We start from the raw sequence: 24,741 nt of genomic DNA, 5'->3' as shown, positions 1-24,741 counted from the left end.
TCAGACAAAAATAAATGAAGGGCATAACATCTCAGGATAAATTATCTCAGGGACAATGATCTCATACAAAATATAACAGACAAAATATCTCAAGGGTATAAAAAATATTTCATGGACATAAGATCTCAGAGACAAAATATGCGTTAAAGATGAAATATATCAGAAGACTATTGATGGAATATTTTTAATTGATTGTGAAAATATTTAGCTGGCTTTCAGATTTTTATTATTAATTAAACTAAACAAAAATCAAAAGACTAATTAATCTTAAACTTTAAAAAAACTATATTCTTATATAGACTACAAATTATACTTGGATAACAGTGTGTTTTGGGGGTCATCCATAAATGATGTCACGTTTGTTTGAAGATTTTTATCTTTCCCTTCCCCACTGTCACAACATCGTCATGAAAAGCCAGACCCCATATTTAAAAAGACGTCAGTCTTCAGACAACAATTGCCAACATGTTTGTCTTTTAAAAACACCAACTTCGGCTGTGTCTGACCACATCCCCTTAAATGCTGAGAAACAGGTGAACCCTACTTCACCTGCCCCATGTCCCACCAAATCCTGATAGCAACTTTATCATTCTTATCTAAAAAGAAGTCATACCTCAGCCTACAAGTTTTTGTCTTTTAAAAACATCTATCTCTTTCTATAACATTTTCTGAGCTCAACCCTCATATGAATAATATATAATTAATTATTAAAGCTAATGTAATAATGAATTGAGTTGTTTTATTTTAGCCAGTGTATGAAAGTAAAATATGTGAATATTATTTTAAATTAAATTATATCCTAATTATATCCTTATTTAGCCGATTCCATTACTAAAAAAATCAAAGATTTATTTAAAATATTAAGATCGACTTAGATTCTTTTTAACTAGTTAATTTTGGATTGGCCTTAAATCTAGTTTATCGGAATAAATTTAGTTTAGTTTCAATAAATTGCTATTTGTTTCAAGTGATGTCACTATAGTTCCTTGTGAAAGTTCTTAATTTTTGTGAAAATATTTGTTATGAACTTTTATAATTAAAGGGGTGTTTCTACAAATGTATATAGTGCAATTGCTCCCATCTCGCAGAACAGACAAACAAACAAAAATACAAAAAAGATTAATAAATATACACTTATAAACAAACTTGTGTTTTGGAAATCCAGCATGGGAGGTTGCAATTGGGCTATAGAAATATTTTTTTTTATTAATTATAATTTATATTTTTTTAATACTTTAATTTTTTACATCGTATTGAAGCAAGTAGATAAAGAATTGTGCACTGAATTAACGTGAACAAAGTGTGCATAATTAAGAAAAATTGGAACATTAAAAATGGAATGTTGATTAATTTTAAAAAGTTAAATAAATATCTAATTATTTCACATTTTATGCCACAGTGCATTATCATCATGTTTTGACCTAAGTGAAAATTTTGAAACAAATCGGATGGGTGGAAATGATATTTTTTGAGAAATCTGGAATAGCATAATGTTACATTAAAGTACTACATAAAAGAAAGATCTAGAACTATGGATGAAGTAATTAATACATTAGCTAGGCCAAATTTGCATAACCAGAGGTTACTGGAGGACACCATTTAGGGGGTGACACCAAATCAGAAAATAGCAAAATATTTGAAGAAAAATGTAATGATTTATTTAATGATTTAATGATTAATTAGAGCTAAATGGTCTTTTAAGAACAGATTGATACAGGTAGGAGAGTGACACCAACTGAAGGCTTAGCAAAATCACTTATGTCAATCAACTACAGGGGTGGGGGTGACACCACATTAATTTATTACCTAAAGAGTGGCTTTTCCACTTGAATTAATAACTGCTTTTTTGAGGTGGATTAATATAATGTTTGCACAAATTGGTGCCATTAGACAAAAGTTGACGGCAAACGGTGGACGACACCAATTTTAACTTTCACAGAACAAACAGTGTATAATGTAACTGATCAACACAAAATACACTATCCACCAACTTCTTTAATCTAGAACCTTCATAACATTTTAAACAAAATTTTAAATGAGAAGTATTAGATACTTTTTTAAATACATGTTCACTGCATCACTAAGCTAAATCATTTCATGTGTGATGTTCGGCTAAAAATCAGTGCACAGCTTTTAACACTTTTGTTTCCTTGTCAGAAATACTTTTAGTACCTAATTAGTTAAATGAAAATATTTTAAAAACCTATTATGTAAAATTGCATGTTTCAACATAACATAACTTTTTGAAATGTATTAATCCATTGTAGATAAATAAAGAGACGAAATTGAATAATGGAAACAAAGCAAGCAAAAGTAGAACTGGTTGGCTTAAAGATTGTTACATTTTTGTCTGCAGGAAAATGGTTAACATTTTGAAACAATTAATTTTTGTCATTAATCTGTTTCGTCCTAACATTTGGTATTTTTAAAAAGCTCAAATGGATAGAGGTAACATTAATCTATCTTTCTATCTATCTATATATATATAAAGCAATGTATGAGTGTCTGTCCTTTATGCATTACTACACCTTACATCACATCGCCATGAAACTTTGGGAAGTTGTTGAGAATATTCCTGACGAGGTTTCTGTAGAAAATTTTTCCAAATTCGCAAGGATGGCGCCACAGTAGGGCACAATTTGTTTTTTCTCTATATATGGTATACAAAAATAAAAGTCGACTACCGTTTGACACCATTCATCCGATAGCCATAAAACTTTGTGTAGTTGATATGAACACTCCAGAGGAGGTTTCTGCAAAAAAATCTCTTTTAATTTCGCAAGGGTGGCGCCGCAGAAAGGTGCAATTTTTCTATATATACAACATATAAAAAATAAAAGTCAGATGCGGTTTGACACCCTTCATCCGAGTGCCATGAAACTTTTTTGATAAATATGATCCAAGCGTAGGCAATGTTACGTAGGTAAACCAATGCCGTGATAAATATGATCCAAGCGTAGGCAATGTTTACATACGTAAACCAATGCCCTGATAAATATGATCCAAGCATAGGCAATGTTTACATTTAAATAAGGTCACACTTTAAGAATATATGATTAGTAACGCAATGATGAAACCCTCTTAAAATATTATGTCATACTTTCTCTTGCAGATATTGTTTGCATTTTAGAAAACAAGGTCACACGTCTAAGAATATATGATTAGTAACGCAATGATGAAACCCTCTTAAAATATTACGCCATACTTTCTTCTATCCTCTTGGCAACGCCCGGGGATGGGTACGCCAGTTATAATTAAAAATATAGTATATCCATAAAAGTTAAAGAGCTTCCAAGGGATTTAAACGTTGGATAAATATCTTTGGTTGCTTTAGAACTCATGTTCCTATGCATTAAAAATACAGATCATAGTTCAGCCCAAAAGTGGGTAGCTTCAAAAATTTTAAATACATTCAGAAAAAAAAAACAGAGATAAAAATACATACTCACATGCTTAGACACATTCATACACGCATATTTGGCATATATTTAAACATATAACTATATATATATTCTCTGGGAGGGTATCTGTGATACCCTCCCAGATGTATCAAGAATACTGCCAACACTGTTTACAACACATGTTAGTATGACTAGGGACATGCAGAGAACTAAAAATATAAATATTATTTTATCTTTTTATGCTAGAATATTAGATGAAAAACAAGTATTAGGAACATGCACACAGTATTAAAAATAAATTCTCCATAGAACTTTTTAAAATGTATTATCCACAGTGTCACTGGTCTTTTCAGTCTTAAAAATATTCAAATGAGCCTCATCACTTCTATATTAGCATTCAAATTTTATTGAAGTATTTAACTGAAATGATTTGAATTATTTTTAAAGATCTAACAGTAAAAAATTATAAAATTATACTTTCTAATCTACAATTTCTGACAAGTTATGTAATTAAACATAAGTTACAAATAGTGTAATAACATAGCCAACAGTAAGAATTATGAAATTTTTGTAGTAAACAATGGCAAACAATAAAAAACACATTAAGAATGCACTAGGAGTTTCTAAGGAACAAAATAAATCCATTGAGTCAAATACAGGGTGTGCAGTTGTGTACATACATCAAGTAGACATAAAAATGTAACTATTTCACCATAAGTAACTTAAGCTGTAAATTAACTCAGTGATTGATTCTAGGAAAAATGTACTCTAACATACAGAGTCAAATTATTGTCTATGGGAATTAAAAACATAAATTCCAATTCAGTAATTTACTTTAAAATTAAAAAGTAACTATTCAAAGTGTAACATTGGAAGTAAAAGCTTCTTACTTCCTAGAATTAATCACACGAGTGCTTTGTGACGAGAATATGAAGTGACAATTGAGTAAAAAAACGGTAGCAAAGAACTTACTACTGACAGCACTAGTTTCTATCTCAAGCTTCCACTGTCCTTTGGCAGGTTCTCCCCAGTTGTGGGTTGTCATAAAAGCCCAGTTGTTAAAGCCTTCACGCGATTGATCCCGTGTTCGCCTTGCCAACAGTGTGGAGACTGTTGATGATGGGGATGTCAGAAATATACGAGTTTCTCCCCTACGTATTGATGTCATTGTTATGCGGGCTTGTACGTGCTCCAAATACTTGACATGGTTTTGAGTCCCTTCACAGCCATCTGTATAAAGGTTGACAGACATTCTTCCATTCTGTGGTATAGGCCGGCTGTGGACAGGTAGACAGTAAAAAAAACATGACCCTACCAAAATACATGGGAGAGACACACGATCCTACCAAAATACATGGGAGAGACACATGATCCTACCAAAATACATCTAGAGTCTTGAACCTCAAGATTTACCTGACACTATAGTCAAATAAAATCTAGAGTCTTGAACCTCAAGATTTACCTGACACTATAGTCAAATAAAATCTACAGTCTTGAACCTCAAGATTTACCTGACACTATAGTCAAATAAAATCTACAGTCTTGAACCTCAAGATTTACCTGACACTATAGTCAAATAAAATCTAGAGTCTTGAACCTTAAGATTTACCTGACACTAGTCAAATAAAATCTAGAGTCTTGAACCTCAAGATTTACCTGACACTATAGTCAAATAAAATCTACAGTCTTGAACCTCAAGATTTACCTGACACTATAATGAACTAAAATCTACAGTCTTGAACCTCAAGATTTAATTGCTATTTTAAATTACTTTGAAGAATTAATCTTAAGAATGAGAAGAATTTTAAAATCTCACCTATTGTGCTCATAGGAACGAATCTCACAAATGTGTTGTGCTGGCACTGTGGTCCAGTTGCGTGCCAAAGAAACCATAGCTGCTGCATCCATTAATCCAAATCCAAATGAGTGACTAACTAAAATCAAATTTAGCTAATAAGTACATGAATTATAAAAATTTTAAACTACTTTACAAAATAATTGATGCTAGAAACTGCACATTACACATATTTCAAATATTCAACATCAAATGTAGAAATATACTGGCAAACAGGGCCTGAATTTTTTGCAGTAATAAGAATTGTTGATAAAGTTCTAGAAGAACAATAAGAGAAAGAAAATACCATTCTTTCCAACTCCATTACTAGCCCAGTCTTCACGAGTACCCAGGTTTTCACTTTTGGATGTCTCAATTACAATGTGTTGCATGTCACGCCAAGTTAACATCGGGCTAGTCAATGTAAAAAAATGTTTATTCACTTTAATGTGCTTTAATAAATACTTACAAATGCTAGACTAATAAAATTATAAAAAGACAGCCTTACTTTGCCTCCAAGGCTAATGCTATTAGGCCAGCAGCCAGGGGAGCACTAGCAGATGTACCAGTGTGTGTCTCTGTACAACTCTTACGAAGGTCTGTTGTCACCTGCCAATTAAAACTCATGCCGTTTTATAGAGAAATAGACTTTTGACACCAGCGCTAAAATCTCATTCCAAATAAATAAATATGAACTTATTTTAAAGGAATAAAAAATAAGTAATAAATAAAATAAGCAGAATATTTCTGGCTCATTTTGAAGCATTAATTGAAGTGCATTGCTGCAATCTAAAAAGTATCTATGATAACAATAAATTGTTACCAATTATGAATTTCTAGACGCATAACCTAATTTTCTATCCACACCTATCACTATTTGTCTATTGTTGTAACAACAGATGTTGCAGGGCTCTCATGGGAGCCACCATAACAAATATAGAAACCAAAGTGCTAGTGGGGAGCACACGGTGCTCTGGTCACTTGACAGTGTGGGATAGCACATCCTCGTATGGAGATCGCACATCCCCGTACAGTGAGATAGCCCATCCCCGTACAGTGAGATAGTCCATCCCCGTACAGTGAGATCGCACATCCCCGTACAGTGAGATAGGACATCCCCGTACAGTGAGATCGCACATCCCCGTACAGTGAGATCGCACATCCCCGTACAGTGAGATAGCACATCCCCGTACAGTGAGATAGCACATCCCCGTACAGTGAGATAGCACATCCCCGTACAGTGAGATAGCACATCCCCGTACAGTGAGATAGCACATCCCTGTACAGTGAGATCGCACATCCCCGTACAGTGAGATCGCACATCCCCGTACAGTGAGATAGCACATCCCCGTACAGTGAGATCGCACATCCCCGTACAGTGAGATAGCACATCCCCGTACAGTGAGATAGCACATCCTCGTACAGTGAGATAGCACATCCCCCTACAGTGAGATCGCACATCCCCGTATAGTGAGATCGTACATCCCCGTACAGTGAGATAGCACATCCCTGTACAGTGAGATCGTACATCCCCGTACAGTGAGATCGTACATCCCCGTACAGTGAGATAGCACATCCCCGTACAGTGAGATCGTACATCCCCGTACAGTGAGATCGTACATCCCCGTACAGTGAGATAGCACATCCCCGTACAGTGAGATAGCACATCCCCGTACAGTGAGATAGCACATCCCAGTACAGTGAGATCGTACATCCCCGTACAGTGAGATCGCACATCCCCGTACAGTGAGATAGCACATCCCCGTACAGTGAGATAGCACATCCCCGTACAGTGAGATAGCACATCCCCGTACAGTGAGATAGCACATCCCCGTACAGTGAGATAGCACATCCCCGTACAGTGAGATCGTACATCCCCGTACAGTGAGATCGCACATCCCCGTACAGTGAGATAGCACATCCCCGTACAGTGAGATAGCACATCCCCGTACAGTGAGATAGCACATCCCCGTACAGTGAGATAGCACATCCCCGTACAGTGAGATAGCACATCCCCGTACAGTGAGATAGCACATCCCCGTACAGTGAGATAGCACATCCCCGTACAGTGAGATCGCACAAAACCCCTGTACAGTGAGATCGCACATCCCCGTACAGTGAGATAGCACATCCCCGTACAGTGAGATCGTACATCCCCGTACAGTGAGATCGCACATCCCCGTACAGTGAGATAGCACATCCCCGTACAGTGAGATAGCACATCCCCGTACAGTGAGATAGCACATCCCCGTACAGTGAGATCGCACATCCCCGTACAGTGAGATAGCACATCCCCGTACAGTGAGATAGCACATCCCCATACAGTGAGATAGCACATCCCCGTACAGTGAGATAGCACATCCCCGTACAGTGAGATAGCACATCCCCGTACAGTGAGATAGCACATCCCAGTACAGTGAGATCGTACATCCCCGTACAGTGAGATCGCACATCCCCGTACAGTGAGATAGCACATCCCCGTACAGTGAGATAGCACATCCCCGTACAGTGAGATAGCACATCCCCGTACAGTGAGATCGCACATCCCCGTACAGTGAGATAGCACATCCCCGTACAGTGAGATAGCACATCCCCGTACAGTGAGATAGCACATCCCCGTACAGTGAGATCGTACATCCCCGTACAGTGAGATCGTACATCCCGGTACAGTGAGATAGCACATCCCCATACAGTGAGATAGCACATCCCCGTACAGTGAGATAGCACATCCCAGTACAGTGAGATCGTACATCCCCGTACAGTGAGATCGCACATCCCCGTACAGTGAGATAGCACATCCCCGTACAGTGAGATAGCACATCCCCGTACAGTGAGATCGTACATCCCCGTACAGTGAGATAGCACATCCCCGTACAGTGAGATCGTACATCCCCGTACAGTGAGATCGTACATCCCCGTACAGTGAGATAGCACATCCCCATACAGTGAGATAGCACATCCCCGTACAGTGAGATAGCACATCCCAGTACAGTGAGATCGTACATCCCCGTACAGTGAGATCGCACATCCCCGTACAGTGAGATAGCACATCCCCGTACAGTGAGATAGCACATCCCCGTACAGTGAGATCGTACATCCCCGTACAGTGAGATCGTACATCCCCGCACAGTGAGATAGCACATCCCCATACAGTGAGATAGCACATCCCCGTACAGTGAGATAGCACATCCCAGTACAGTGAGATCGTACATCCCCGTACAGTGAGATCGCACATCCCCGTACAGTGAGATAGCACATCCCCGTACAGTGAGATAGCACATCCCCGTACAGTGAGATCGTACATCCCCGTACAGTGAGATAGCACATCCCCGTACAGTGAGATAGCACATCCCCGTACAGTGAGATAGCACATCCCCGTACAGTGAGATAGCACATCCCGGTACAGTGAGATCGCACAAAACCCCTGTACAGTGAGATCGCACATCCCTGTACAGTGAGATAGCACATCCCCGTACAGTGAGATCGTACATCCCCGTACAGTGAGATCGCACATCCCCGTACAGTGAGATCGCACATCCCCGTACAGTGAGATAGCACATCCCCGTACAGTGAGATAGCACATCCCCGTACAGTGAGATAGCACATCCCCGTACAGTGAGATCGCACATCCCCGTACAGTGAGATAGCACATCCCCGTACAGTGAGATAGCACATCCCCATACAGTGAGATAGCACATCCCCGTACAGTGAGATAGCACATCCCCGTACAGTGAGATAGCACATCCCCGTACAGTGAGATCGCACATCCCCGTACAGTGAGATAGCACATCCCCGTACAGTGAGATAGCACATCCCCATACAGTGAGATAGCACATCCCCGTACAGTGAGATAGCACATCCCCGTACAGTGAGATCGCACATCCCCGTACAGTGAGATAGCACATCCCCGTACAGTGAGATCGCACATCCCCGTACAGTGAGATAGCACATCCCCGTACAGTGAGATCGCACATCCCCGTACAGTGAGATCGCACATCCCCGTACAGTGAGATCGCACATCCCCGTACAGTGAGATCGCACATCCCCGTACAGTGAGATAGCACATCCTCGTACAGTGAGATAGCACATCCCCGTACAGTGAGATCGCACATCCCCGTACAGTGAGATCGCACATCCTCGTACAGTGAGATAGCACATCCCCGTACAGTGAGATCGTACATCCCCGTACAGTGAGATCGTACATCCCCGTACAGTGAGATAGCACATCCCCGTACAGTGAGATAGCACATACCCGTACAGTGAGATAGCACATCCCAGTACAGTGAGATCGTACATCCCCGTACAGTGAGATCGCACATCCCCGTACAGTGAGATAGCACATCCCCGTACAGTGAGATAGCACATCCCCGTACAGTGAGATAGCACATCCCCGTACAGTGAGATAGCACATCCCCGTACAGTGAGATAGCACATCCCCGTACAGTGAGATAGCACATCCCCGTACAGTGAGATAGCACATCCCCGTACAGTGAGATAGCACATCCCCGTACAGTGAGATAGCACATCCCCGTACAGTGAGATAGCACATCCCCGTACAGTGAGATAGCACATCCCCGTACAGTGAGATAGCACATCCCTGTACAGTGAGATCGCACATCCCCGTACAGTGAGATCGCACATCCCCGTACAGTGAGATAGCACATCCCCGTACAGTGAGATCGCACATCCCCGTACAGTGAGATAGCACATCCCCGTACAGTGAGATAGCACATCCTCGTACAGTGAAATAGCACATCCCCGTACAGTGAGATCGCACATCCCCGTACAGTGAGATCGTACATCCCCGTACAGTGAGATAGCACATCCCCGTACAGTGAGATCGTACATCCCCGTACAGTGAGATCGTACATCCCCGTACAGTGAGATAGCACATCCCCATACAGTGAGATAGCACATCCCCGTACAGTGAGATAGCACATCCCAGTACAGTGAGATCGTACATCCCCGTACAGTGAGATAGCACATCCCCGTACAGTGAGATAGCACATCCCTGTACAGTGAGATCGTACATCCCCGTACAGTGAGATCGTACATCCCCGTACAGTGAGATAGCACATCCCCATACAGTGAGATAGCACATCCCCGTACAGTGAGATAGCACATCCCAGTACAGTGAGATCGTACATCCCCGTACAGTGAGATCGCACATCCCCGTACAGTGAGATAGCACATCCCCGTACAGTGAGATTGCACATCCCCGTACAGTGAGATAGCACATCCCCGTACAGTGAGATCGTACATCCCCGTACAGTGAGATCGCACATCCCCGTACAGTGAGATAGCACATCCCCGTACAGTGAGATAGCACATCCCCGTACAGTGAGATAGCACATCCCCGTACAGTGAGATCGCACATCCCCGTACAGTGAGATAGCACATCCCCGTACAGTGAGATAGCACATCCCCATACAGTGAGATAGCACATCCCCGTACAGTGAGATAGCACATCCCCGTACAGTGAGATAGCACATCCCCGTACAGTGAGATAGCACATCCCCGTACAGTGAGATCGCACATCCCCGTACAGTGAGATAGCACATCCCCGTACAGTGAGATCGCACATCCCCGTACAGTGAGATCGCACATCCCCGTACAGTGAGATCGCACATCCCCGTACAGTGAGATCGCACATCCCCGTACAGTGAGATCGCACATCCCCGTACAGTGAGATCGCACATCCCCGTACAGTGAGATCGCACATCCCCGTACAGTTTGCACCCCTGGTCCTTGTGTTGGAAGGACATTAACTTACCCCAGTTGCTTAAGAAGCTGTGGGGAAACCCAACAGAACACTAGCTATGGGCAAAGTTTCTCTCAGACATCTCTTTAGGGGGTACTGTCCCAGAAGTGAGTCTACCCCCACCAGGACTAAATGAAAATATATATAAAGCTAGCGTGCACGTCCCTATGTGTTGCCACTTTCTCATAAGAAAGTCTGAGGCAATATTTTAAGAGGGTTTCATCAAAGAGTTACCAGTCCTATGTTCTTAGACGCGTGATCTTGTTTTATAAAACTGAGTTATCTGAAATGTAAACAATGCCTGCCATATGTTTCTTGGATCATATAAGTCAGGACAAGGGTTCACCCACACTACCGCAATAGAGAGGTAGAACACACTTCGGCGACTGCCCCTTGGATCATATAAGTCAGGACAAGGGTTCACCCACACTACCGCAATAGAGAGGTAGAACACACTTCGGCGACTGCCCCTTGGATCATATAAGTCAGGACAAGGGTTCACCCACACTACCGCAATAGAGAGGTAGAACACACTGCGGTGACTGCCCTTTGGATCATTTAAGTCGGGACAAGGGTTCACCCACACTACCGCAATAGAGAGGTAGAACACACTGCGGTGACTGCCCTTTGGATCATTTAAGTCGGGACAAGGGTTATAAAGCCATTTGATAAAGCGTTTGAGCCTGTGTTTGCATTTATTTTGTGTTTGTATTTTTGTTTGCGTTTGTGTGTTGCATTTGCATTAGTGTTTGAGTGCTGCATTTGTGTGTTTTTTTGGCGTTTGCGTTGTGTTTGAGTTTGTGTTAGCGTTTATGCTTGGTTTTGTTCTGTTCCCAAGTTGGTACATTTAAAAAAGATTCACCGTGGTGAAGTACACGCAAGTACACACACACACGCATCCATATATATATATATATATATATATATATATATATATATATATATATATATATATATATATATATATATATATATATATATATATATATATATATATATATATATATATATATATATATATATATATATATATATATATATATATATATGAATTGTGTGAAAATTAAAAAGTTAAAGTTGAACTGAAAAAACATTTACAATCTGTTTCTCTACTCCAGAGCCACTGCTGTAGGTGGTAGCCAGAGTTGAAGAACAGGCTTCAGAATACCAAGGTATGTCACCCTTCTCAGTCACACTGCTTATGGACAAGGTGTAAATGCTGTTGGTGTAGCCATCACAGTTGCAGTTATCAAAATCACGTCCACCATTACCACTGGCCCACACAAAGATTGAACCCAAGCCTCCACGACCCTGAATAAACACATGTAGCATTCATAAAGCATCTTAATAGACATTATCTCAACATATGCCCCATTAATGAGGCCTCTTAATAGACATTATCTCAACATATGCCCCATTAATGAGGCCTCTTAATAGACATTATCTCAACATACGCCCCATTAATGAGGCCTCTTAATAGACATTATCTCAACATACGCCCCATTAATGAGGCCTCTTAATAGACATTATCTCAACATATGCCCCATTAATGAGGCCTCTTAATAGACATTATCTCAACATATGCCCCATTAATGAGGCCTCTTAATAGACATTATCTCAACATACGCCCCATTAATGAGGCCTCTTAATAGACATTATCTCAACATATGCCCCATTAATGAGGCCTCTTAATAGACATTATCTCAACATATGCCCCATTAATGAGGCCTCTTAATAGACATTATCTCAACATACGCCCCATTAATGAGGCCTCTTAATAGACATTATCTCAACATACGCCCCATTAATGAGGCCTCTTAATAGACATTATCTCAACATATGTCCCATTAATGAGGCCTCTTAATAGACATTATCTCAACATACGCCCCATTAATGAGGCCTCTTAATAGACATTATCTCAACATATGCCCCATTAATGAGGCATCTCAACAGAAATTACCTAACATTTACCCCATTAAGGAGGCATTTTAATAGAACAGTATAACATAAATCATATCTTAGTTGTTTTCTAAGTGTGTTAAACAATGTGCATGTCCTCACCTTGGTAATGCCATCATAAAATGCTTTTCTAGCTAATGTAGCTGGTCCATCCACAGTTCTCCCGTCATCATCCGGACCCCAGCTTGCACTATAAATGTGGATATGTTGTGGATTTAAACTCAGAGACTGAGCTTCCACCGAGTCTGTTACATCACCATCCAACATTCTCACCCCTGAGGAGTTTGATCAGATTTAAGACTTGCTGGTGCATACAAATCAAGAGGGATGAGGCAATATTAATCTCATTTAGAGGGTTTTTAAGTTGATAAAAAACATAAATAATTGAAAGTAATAATAGTATTTCAAATGGTAAAATGTATTTTTTTAAATATGCGATTATGGAGTTATCCATAGCCAATAGAAATAAGTATAACATGGAGTCATCATAGCCAAAATGAAATAAGTAAAACATTATGAAATCATCAAATAGTCTAAATCAGGGGTCTCCAAACTACGGCCCGCGAGGTCCTCTCATCCGGCCCGCGGCAATCTTTTTGTCCACGGAATAAATGTTTGTTAGAGGTGGCTGAGAAGCTATTCCCAGAAAATTCAATACAATTTGAAAATGTAGCTTTGGGTGCAAATACCATTGCCCGCCGTGTTGCAGGCATCGGTGAAAACATCGTGCCTCAATTAGGGAAAATGCAAGCAAATTTGGCAATTTTTTAATTGTAATGGATCAGTTGCTGGACAGCTGTTCCACATCTCAACTGCTTATGTTTATTAGAGGTGTGGATGAAGACATAAGCATAACACAAGAGCTGGCTTCCCTACATAGAATGTATGGCACTGTTACCGGAGAGAATATAGACAGTTCAAAGACATGTTAAAAGATAGAAACAGAATCGCAAGATTTACCATATTTCACAGCAGTACGAGGGCTAATTTGCGAGAAATTTTTCTGAGCAGAGTATTTAAGTTAATAAAGGAAATAGGTGACTTCCTTGAAAGTAAAGGCAAGCCACAAGCTGATGTACTTAATGTCTGATGAAGAGTGGGTATAGAAATTGACCTCTGCTGCAAACATAACTAGTCATTTAAATTTACTGAACCTAAAACTACAAGATGGAAATTTAGTTTCTTATCTATACAATCACCTAAAGGCTTTCAGATCCAAACTTGTCATGTTTTTAGAACAAGTACAAGCCAACAACTTACTCTCAGTAGTGCAAGGTCTTTGCATACGAGATCATCAAAGACTTCAAGCTGCAGTTTCAGTAGCGGTCTTCTGACTTGGATTTAAAGGCAGAAAAAAGTGAGACTGTTTCAGAACCCATTTGAAGCAAATGTGGCCAGTTGCAAAAATGAACTGCAGCTGGGGGTCATTAGAGACACGTTCAAAGAAGGGCGGGTAGGTTTTTATAAGTTTTTGCAGAAGGAAGATTTTCCTAATATTAAAACTTTTGCATCAAAGTACCTTTCAAATTTTGGAACAAGATACCTGTGTGAACAAATATTTTCAAGATTGATGTACGTGAAGAACAATTTGAGAGCAAACTTGGATCTCGAGTGTGATTTTGGTCACCAACAGTATTTCTTTCAGACTTTTTCCTCGGGGGGGGGGGGGGGGGCACTTGAAAATTGTATATATTTCTATATAAATTATATTTCGTTAAGGGGAGGGGGGCGGTACACGTTTTTCGGGGGGGGGGGGGGGGGGGGGGGGAAAGAGATGTTTTGAAGAAACTGGCCCCCGAACTAATATTTGATAGTGAATGCGGCCCTCAGGCTGAAAAGTTTGGAGACCTCTGGTCTAAATAAAACGATATAAAACATCAGCCCATCATCAGATAAAAATTTATTTAAAAAAAAAATATATCACATTTACCTAAACTGCAAATTTCTTTTTGAAATATTAATCAACCCTGATCAAGATTATATATATCATCAATTAAATATTAATCAACCTTGATCAACATTATATATATCAACAATTTCTATTTCAATTTACAAAATCCCAAATTTTTAACTACTTAGTGGATTATAAAAACCAACAACAGCATAGCTCCAAAGTTACAGGATTAATGTGAGGTCTTAGCCCATGTTTTTTGTTTGCCTCTTACAACAGCATAGCTCCAATGTTACAGTGTTAATGTAAGGTCTTAGCCCATGTTTTGTGTAGGCCTGTTACAACAGCATAGCTCCAATGTTACAGGGTTAATGTAAGGTCTTAGCCCATGTTTTGTGTAGGCCTGTTACAACAGCATAGCTCCAATGTTACAGGGTTAATGTGAGGTCTTAGCCCATGTTTTGTGTAGGCCTGTTACAACAGCATAGCTCCAATGTTACAGGGTTAATGTGAGGTCTTAGCCCATGTTTTGTGTAGGCCTGTTACAACAGCATAGCTCCAATGTTACAGGATTAATGTCATGGTAAGTATTACAAAAGAAAAAAAAATGTTAAGAAGCTCCAAGCCTATATTTAAAAAAAACAACAACAACAACTGGAATCAACAAAGCTGAGAAAACATTGGCCTGGTGGGGGAGAGAAAAAATTGTGGTGTGCTATCTGATTACACAGTGGAGATGGCTTGGGCCTTATCAATTTTACATTGGTGGAGGGAGGGATGAGGCAGGACAAGCACATAAAGTACAACCAGTCTAGGAGAGGACATGGCTACTCTTCCTCTCACTATACACACTTCCCTCACACTGAGATTAAAAGTAGATTAAAAGAGTTTTACATATAAAGTGAAAGTTTTTACTATTGTCTTTTACAAATCCATTGAACAACATATCCCATTTAGTGAGAAGTGAGGTGGGTCACAGTAATCTTGGCTAAGACGCCATTATAAAGAATTGGTGAGGGCCATCATTAAGTATTGGTGACGGCTATCATAAAGCATGGTTGGGGGCCATCATAAAGCATGGTTGGGGGCCATCATAAAGCATGGTTGGGGGCCATCATAAAGCATGAAACAAGTGTGGGGGCCATCATAAAGCATGGTTGGGGGCCATCATAAAGCATGAAACAAGTGTGGGGGCCATCATAAAGCATGGTAGGGGGCCATCATAAAGCATGAAACAAGTGTGGGGGCCATCATAAAGCATGGTTGGGGGCCATCATAAAGCATGGTTGGGGGCCATCATAAAGCATGGTTGGGGGCCATCATAAAGCATGGTTGGGGGCCATCATAAAGCATGGTTGGGGGCCATCATAAAGCATGGTTGGGGGCCATCATAAAGCATGGTTGGGGGCCATCATAAAGCTTGGTTTGGGGCCATCATAAAGCATGGTTGGGGGCCATCATAAAGCATGGTTGGGGGCCATCATAAAGCATGGTTGGGGGCCATCATAAAGCATGGTAGGGGGCCATCATAAAGCATGAAACAAGTGTGGGGGCCATCATAAAGCATGGTTGGGGCCATCATAAAGCATGGTTGGGGGCCATCATAAAGCATGGTAGGGGGCCATCATAAAGCATGAAACAAGTGTGGGGGCCATCATAAAGCATGGTAGGGGCCATTATAAAGCATGAAACAAGTGTGGGGGCCATCATAAAGCATGGTTGGGGGCCATCATAAAGCATGGTTGGGGGCCATCATAAAGCATGGTTGGGGGCCATCATAAAGCATGGTTGGGGGCCATCATAAAGCATGGTTGGGGGCCATCATAAAGCATGGTTGGGGGCCATCATAAAGCATGGTTGGGGGCCATCATAAAGCATGGTTGGGGGCCATCATAAAGCATGAAACAAGTGTGGGGGCCATCATAAAGCATGGTTGGGGGCCATCATAAAGCATGAAACAAGTGTGGGGGCCATCATAAAGCATGGTAGGGGCCATTATAAAGCATGAAACAAGTGTGGGGGCCATCATGAAGCATGTGTGGGGGCCATCATGAAGCAAGTGTGGGGGCCATCATGAAACAAGAGTGGGGGCCATCATGAAGCATGTGTGGGGGCCATCATGAAGCAAGTGTGAAGGCCATCATGAAGCAAGTGTGGGGGCCATCATGAAGCAAGTGTGGGGGCCATCATGAAACAAGTATGGGGGCCATCATGAAGCAAGTGTGGGGGCCATCATGAAGCAAGTGTGGGGGCCATCATGAAACAAGGGTGGGGGCCATCATGAAGCTAATGTGGGGGCCATCATGAAGCAAGTGTGGGGGCTGTTGTGAAGCATGGGTGAGGGCCAGCATACAGCATGAATGGGAGCAATCAAAGTATGAGTGAGGGCCATCGAATCATAAACACTATCAGATTTCACCAACTCTCAGACTGCATTATGTTGACCTCACATCTGAGACTTAAATACCACATATTGCATGTTGCATGAACCCAAATATACTACTACAATGTTAATTCAGGGGGAGGGGGGAAAGAGGGAATGGGGAGAGATATTGCTGATATAACATTGAGATGTGTGTACAGCTGTATTACTGATGTTGTAACATTTGGATGTGTGGACAGCTGTGTTAATGATATAAAATTTGGATGTGTGGACAGCTGTGTTACTGATGTTGTAACATTTGAATGTGTGGACAGCTGTGTTACTGATGTTGTAACATTTGAATGTGTGGACAGCTGTGTTACTGATGTTGTAACATTTGAATGTGTGGACAGCTGTATTACTGATGTTGTAACATTTGGATGTGTGGACAGCTGTGTTACTGATGTTGTAACATTTGGATGTGTGGACAGCTGTGTTACTGATGTAACATTTGGATGTGTGGACAGCTGTGTTACTGATGTTGTAACATTTGGATGTGTGGACAGCTGTGTTACTGATGTAACATTTGGATGTGTGGACATTTTGTGTGGACAGCTGTGTTACTGATGTTGTAACATTTGGATGTGTGGACAGCTGTGTTACTGATGTTGTAACATTTGGATGTGTGGACAGCTGTGTTACTGATGTAACATTTGGATGTGTGGACATTTTGTGTGGACAGCTGTGTTACTGATGTTGTAACATTTGGATGTGTGGACAGCTGTGTTACTGATGTTGTAACATTTGGATGTGTGGACAGCTGTGTTAATGATATAACATTTGGATGTGTGGACAGCTTGTGTGGACAGCTGTGTTACTGATGTTGTAACATTTGAATGTGTGGACAGCTGTGTTACTGATGTTGTAACATTTGAATGTGTGGACAGCTGTGTTACTGATGTTGTAACATTTGGATGTGTGGACAGCTGTGTTACTGATGTAACATTTGGATGTGTGGACAGCTTGTGTGGACAGCTGTGTTACTGATGTTGTAACATTTGAATGTGTGGACAGCTGTGTTACTGATGTTGTAACATTTGGATGTGTGGACAGCTGTGTTACTGATGTAACATTTGGATGTGTGGACAGCTTGTGTGGACAGCTGTGTTACTGATGTTGTAACATTTGAATGTGTGGACAGCTGTGTTACTGATGTTGTAACATTTGGATGTGTGGACAGCTTGTGTGGACAGCTGTGTTACTGATGTTGTAACATTTGAATGTGTGGACAGCTGTGTTAATGATGTTGTAACATTTGGATGTGTGGACAGCTGTGTTACTGATGTTGTAACATTTGAATGTGTGGACAGCTGTGTTACTGATGTTGTAACATTTGAATGTGTGGACAGCTGTGTTAATGATATAACATTTGGATGTGTGGACAGCTGTATTACTGATGTTGTAACATTTGGATGTGTGGACAGCTGTGTTACTGATGTTGTAACATTTGAATGTGTGGACAGCTTGTGTGGACAGCTGTGTTACTGATGTTGTAACATTTGAATGTGTGGACAGCTGTGTTAATGATGTTGTAACATTTGGATGTGTGGACAGCTGTGTTACTGATGTTGTAACATTTGGATGTGTGGACAGCTGTGTTACTGATGTTGTAACATTTGAATGTGTGGACAGCTGTGTTAATGATATAACATTTGGATGTGTGGACAGCTGTATTACTGATGTTGTAACATTTGGATGTGTGGACAGCTGTGTTACTGATGTTGTAACATTTGAATGTGTGGACAGCTTGTGTGGACAGCTGTGTTACTGATGTTGTAACATTTGAATGTGTGGACAGCTGTGTTAATGATATAACATTTGAATGTGTGGACAGCTGTGTTACTGATGTTGTAACATTTGGATGTGTGGACAGCTGTGTTACTGATGTAACATTTGGATGTGTGGACATTTTGTGTGGACAGCTGTGTTACTGATGTTGTAACATTTGGATGTGTGGACAGCTGTGTTACTGATGTTGTAACATTTGGATGTGTGGACAGCTGTGTTACTGATATAACATTTGAATGTGTGGACAGCTGTGTTAATGATGTTATAACATTTGGATGTGTGGACAGCTGTGTTAATGATGTTATAACATTTGGATGTGTGGACAGCTGTGTTGCCGAATGCCCCATATTTTAAAGCCCTTAGACCAATGCCCGATGAAATCAATGCCCAGCGACAAATGCCCGATATTTTAAAGCCCTTAGACCAATGCCCGATGAAATCTATGCTCAGCGACAAATTCCCGATAGTTTAAAGCCCTAAGACCAATGCCCGATGAAATCTATGCCCAGCGACAAATGCCCGATAGTTTAAAGCCCTTAGCCCAATGCCCGATGAAATCAATGCCCAGCGACAAATGCCCGATATTTTAAAGCCCTTAGACCAATGCCCGATGAAATCTATGCCCAGCGACAAATGCCCGATAGTTTAAAGCCCTTAGACCAATGCCCGATGAAATCTATGCCCAGCGACAAATTCCCGATAGTTTAAAGCCCTTAGACAAATGCCCGATGAAATCAATGCCCAGCGACAAATACCCGATATTTTAAAGCCCTTAGACAAATGCCCGATGAAATCTATGCCCAGCGACAAATGCCCGATATTTTAAAGCCCTTAGACAAATGCCCGATGAAATCTATGCCCAGCGACAAATGCCCGATAGTTTAAAGCCCTTAGACCAAAGCCCTGAAACAAATGCTTGATGGAATCAATACACTGCAACCATTGCCCTGGACCGTACTAAATATGAACTGCTTTGCATCTGGGGTCCAACATCTTTTAGTGTTATTACCTGCTATCCATCTTTTATGATGGTCACGGATCTATTCGACCCAGCATCAAGTGACTTTTCTTTTCTCCCATACACCTGTCTTTCAGCTATTTGATTTTCCTACACCAACCCCTCAACTCATGTATCAACCCATTACGACCTCTCCAACTCATTTATCAACCCATCACGACCTCCCCAAATCATTTATCAACCCATTACGACCTCCCCAAATCATTTATTAACCCATTACGACCTCCCCAAATCATTTATCAACCCATTACCCAACTCATTTATCAACCCATTACGACCTCCCCAACTCATTTATCAACCCATTACGACCTCCCCAAATCATTTATCAACCCATTACGACCTCCCCAAATCATTTATCAACCCATTATACCGCCCACCCCAAAAGAAAACAAAGAACAACAAAAAGCCTGTGTGGTCATTGAATAATGTGTGTTGGCTTTACCTTCCCTTGTTAACAAATCAATAGGAGGCAGAGAGTTCCGGTTTGGTTGTAATGGCCTACCATCCAATGTATGCTGATAGTTATATTCTACACTATTCTAAATATGTATTGGTGGTGTTGAACCTGTAATTAGTTACATTACCTCCAATCCTAGCGTTATAAGCCACTCCAACACTGCAGATATTATTGTCAGCTTGAGCGGCCACTTCTCCTGCACATCTGGTGCCATGCCTGTAACAACACAAATACATACGTCATCTTTCACTGCCTATCTGGCAAGTCGGTCAAAAGCATATGAAATACGAAAGTTTGATAAGTAATGGTTTCCCGTGGTCGTTTTATTTGGAATGTTTTGTTTTTAAATTTATATTATTATTTTGAATAAATTCCTTTTTAAAGCTATGACATGCTTTAGTGTGCCGTATTTAATTAATAATTAGAAGAAGCAATTTCTTTTAAATTTGCTTAGTGCAAAACTATTTAAATGAGCTGTATGGGCATCCATATTAGACTATTTTAAGAAGAGCAGTAGGTCATGGAAGCGGTTAGAACGTTTGCCTATCTTTCAAACTACAGATCATGTAGAGTCTAGTTGTTTTTCCTACGAGAGAAATAGTTTGATCGGAATAAAAATTCGTATGTTTTCCTTAAATTGTATTTGATAATTAAGAAAACAAAAGTATGTTTTTTTAAGCCAGTAAAATAGTATTGGGGACAAGAAGATTATCTTTTTCTTAAACAAAGTAATGGAGCAAAATATAATGATATATTGTTATTCTAGCTATATCGGAAAAGGTACAAAAAAAAGCAATTCTTTTTTTATTTCATTTGGTAAAAACCCGACAAGGTAGCAAGTTAAAATTTTGAACACGCCGCGATCTTCGAACTCCAGTTGAAGCTGACTTAATCTCGAGTAAAATACTATCAGGTAGGCGTTACTTATCAAATGTAGAGAGGAAGGAAGAAATGTAGGCGCCAGCAGATAGCCAGATTTAGCACCGGGTGATAACCAAGTTCATTACACCTTCAAAATATGAGAGGGTGGGGTGGGGGAGGTAGGCGAATCCTAGTAATGTGTAAACCTTTTCTATTTAAAAATTGAAACATTTCGTGCCATTCCTCAGTTCGGAGATGTATGTTTTTCAGTTGTGAAAAATGCAATCATCTATCTGAAAACTAGTCTGACGAGAGACTTTTGTGGTTACATTTGAAATTAGTTTACATGAAGCTAATTCAGTTTTTAATAAAAACATGGTCATTCGGTTTTAGCACGACCCATTGCTGAAAGTGTGAGCTTAGATTACTGAGGCCACATTTCTTCAACCCATCCACGATGTTAGACAAAATAAGGTCTCGAACTGAATTAAGTTTCAGATTTAATTTATCTTAGACGCAATCGACCATACACTTATGAGAGCGTCTATAATGTAAAGAGAAATATATATATATAAATATTTTAGTTTGTTGATTTTTTTTTTAATTGGGGAAAGCAGCGAGTACGTGCAGGTAACCTAGATGGACCAACGAGGCTCAGACAGGGAGTGTAGACAGGTATCAACATGCCGATGTATGGTCCAACAAAGCGGGTTAACATGCCGATGTGTGGTCCAACAAAGCGGGTTAACATGCCGATGTGTGGTCCAACAAAGCGGGTTAACATGCCGATGTGTGGTCCAACAAAGCGGGTTAACATGCCGATGTGTGGTCCAACAAAGCGGGTTAACATGTTGATGTGTGGTCCAACAAAGCGGGTTAACATGCCGATGTGTGCTCCAACAAAGCGGGTTAACATGCCGATGTGTGGTCCAACAAAGCGGGTTAACATGCCGATGTGTGGTCCAACAAAGCGGGTTAACATGCCGATGTGTGGTCCAACAAAGCGGGTTAACATGCCGATGTGTGGTCCAACAAAGCGGGTTAACATGCCGATGTGTGGTTTAACAAAGCGGGTTAACATGCCGATGTGTGGTCCAACAAAGCGGGTTAACATGCCGATGTGTGCTCCAACAAAGCGGGTTAACATGTTGATGTGTGGTCCAACAAAGTGGGTTAATACACGGCCCAAGTATAATTTCACCATTCAAGTCATCACTCTGGTGTGCTTTCTAAATGCTGCCCAAGTATAATTTCAATACTTAAACCAAGATTTGTCACAAGCCACCAACAAGTATACGTTGTGAACTAAATAAAAGCTTATAACAAGAGTGCGCTGCTCGAGTGTAACTTTGGATCTAACGAAGTAGGCTAGTTGTTGATACTTGGAATGTTCTTGAGAAATGTGCATTAAAATGTTTTGAGTTTAAATTTGATATGAGAACTTTTGCTAACAGCGCACACATCGCGTGTCAGCACAGGTAGCTTGAGCTTAATGGCACCCTAGATATATGTGCCGACGTACCTAACTAGTGCCATGTTTAACAGTCAGTGCCAAGTAGACTTTTTCTGTGGTCTTAACCTAATCACCAAATAAATCTCGGCCTGAACGTTAGTAACTTGCATGTGAGGTCGGTCCATAAACATTGATGCACCCAAGCTCGTGGCGTTCTGGCACAATGGACCAGAACCGAGAATAGCCGCGACGTTTTTGGAGAGGCCCATTAAATATTTTTAAAAATCATGCACGGTGCTATCAAAATTAATATGGTTATAAAATCTTAACTGTTCTTTTTTTCGGGCTTTAAAAAAGAGTGGATGGATTTGACGTTTTAGTTTTTTTCGGTAATTAAACACAATTTAAAATAAAATGGGAGTGATCTCCCCTAAACTTCCTTGATTATACTTATACTAGTGTGTATCCGTGCTTCGCCAAGGTGAATCTTTTTTAAATGTACCAACTTGGGAAGAGAACAAAACCGAACAACCAACACAACGCAAACACAAAAGAAAAAACAAATGCAAACTCAAACTCAAACAAACGCGCAAACACAAAAGAAAATGCAAATGCAACACGCAAACACAAATACAACGCAAACACAAATACAAACACAAGAGAACACACAAACAAAAACACAACGCAAACACACATACAAACACAAAAGAAAATACTAACGCAAACAAACTTAAACAAACGCAAACAAAAACGCGAGGTAAAAGGTGGAGGAGATAGGTGGAGGTAAATGGAGAAGGAACTTTACTTTGTTCACATACTCTCTACTACACTCCTAATTGTAAACTCTTTCGGATATTTCTTTCACTTACTCTTTATAGGCATACTCTTTATGCTACACTTTATACCTAACCTGAATAAAACTTCTCAGTTGAGCTTAAATGCTTGAAAATGTATTATTTTCGAGACTAGATTTCACCTATTTCGCCACGCTCACTTTCACCTGCAGACCGTATAAAAAACAAAACAACCTGTTCCTAAGATATTTTTTCTTCTTTCCTTTCAGAAAGTTGAGGAAATAAGTAAGACAAGTGTAATTTAATAGATGCGATGCATGATCAGTTGCAATTTTTTCATAGTATTTCTTCTCCATGAAGAGTGAAAGACACAGATCCGATTCCTCGAACCTCCAACTATGCTCGTAACTCAAAGCTAATAAATCGTTTGCTCGACTGCTTGTATATAAAATAGAGCAGGAGTGATCTCTCCGAAACTTTCTAGTCTATTCTTTTATAACTGTAAGGGGTATGGTAGTTTCAGTGCAATCGGGCTGGAGAAATATTGAAGTGTGTGACTAAACAGGTCGTATTTTTTTTTAAAACACATTAAAGTGAACATTTCTTGGACTATGCTTTATGAAAACAACATTTAAAATCATCAAATTGTGAAGGTGTTTGATTAATCGAAAATGGTGCGAAGTACCCCATTATATAGCACTAATTGAACTATTATCTAATTGATTACTAATGTGATCTATTATATACACTTGAAATAGAATAGCATCGCGTTGAAAAAAGAACTGCGCACCAAAAGTTATGTAAAATTACCATAGTCTTTGTATTTTGAGAAATAGGAAATAGCGTAAAGTACTAATTCCGGTCAACGACAATCACTTAAATTTTGAAAAGAATCAAGAGAATAGGTTCTTATATCTATGTATTAAATTTCGTTTATCTAACCGAAACGGTTCTCAAATTATGGGTATTTAAAAAGTAAAGTACCACTTCCGGTTATCGGAAGTCACTCAAAAATTGAAAGTAATTAAATATGAGATCTTATACATATATACGAAATATCGTGTACCTAGCTTAAGATATTTAATTTTAGAGATGATGTTAT

General features: G+C 40.2%; 1 protein-coding gene across 7 annotated transcripts in view; it reads right to left on the bottom strand.

Annotated features, from left to right (window-relative positions):
* The window catches only part of LOC131946592 (furin-1), a 96,253-nt gene that overhangs the window by 15,318 nt on the left and 56,194 nt on the right, over nucleotides 1–24,741 (bottom strand). For all 7 annotated transcript variants that reach the window (XM_059307469.1, XM_059307470.1, XM_059307464.1 and 4 more), the window contains 7 exons: nucleotides 20,659–20,747; nucleotides 13,058–13,230; nucleotides 12,095–12,307; nucleotides 5,744–5,844; nucleotides 5,543–5,649; nucleotides 5,218–5,335; nucleotides 4,374–4,678 (listed from right to left, as the gene is read on the bottom strand). In XM_059307469.1, the coding sequence (XP_059163452.1) occupies nucleotides 4,374–4,678; nucleotides 5,218–5,335; nucleotides 5,543–5,649; nucleotides 5,744–5,844; nucleotides 12,095–12,307; nucleotides 13,058–13,230; nucleotides 20,659–20,747 (1,106 nt within the window). The remainder of the gene's footprint in view (nucleotides 1–4,373; nucleotides 4,679–5,217; nucleotides 5,336–5,542; nucleotides 5,650–5,743; nucleotides 5,845–12,094; nucleotides 12,308–13,057; nucleotides 13,231–20,658; nucleotides 20,748–24,741) is intronic.

Source organism: Physella acuta, unplaced genomic scaffold (assembly GCF_028476545.2).
Source record: "Physella acuta isolate Inbredline_101_S28 unplaced genomic scaffold, ASM2847654v3 ptg000565l, whole genome shotgun sequence".
Classification (NCBI taxonomy): domain Eukaryota; kingdom Metazoa; phylum Mollusca; class Gastropoda; family Physidae; genus Physella; species Physella acuta.
The sequence above is the reverse complement of the archived record's forward strand: the minus strand, read 5'-3'. Positions and strand labels throughout refer to the sequence as shown.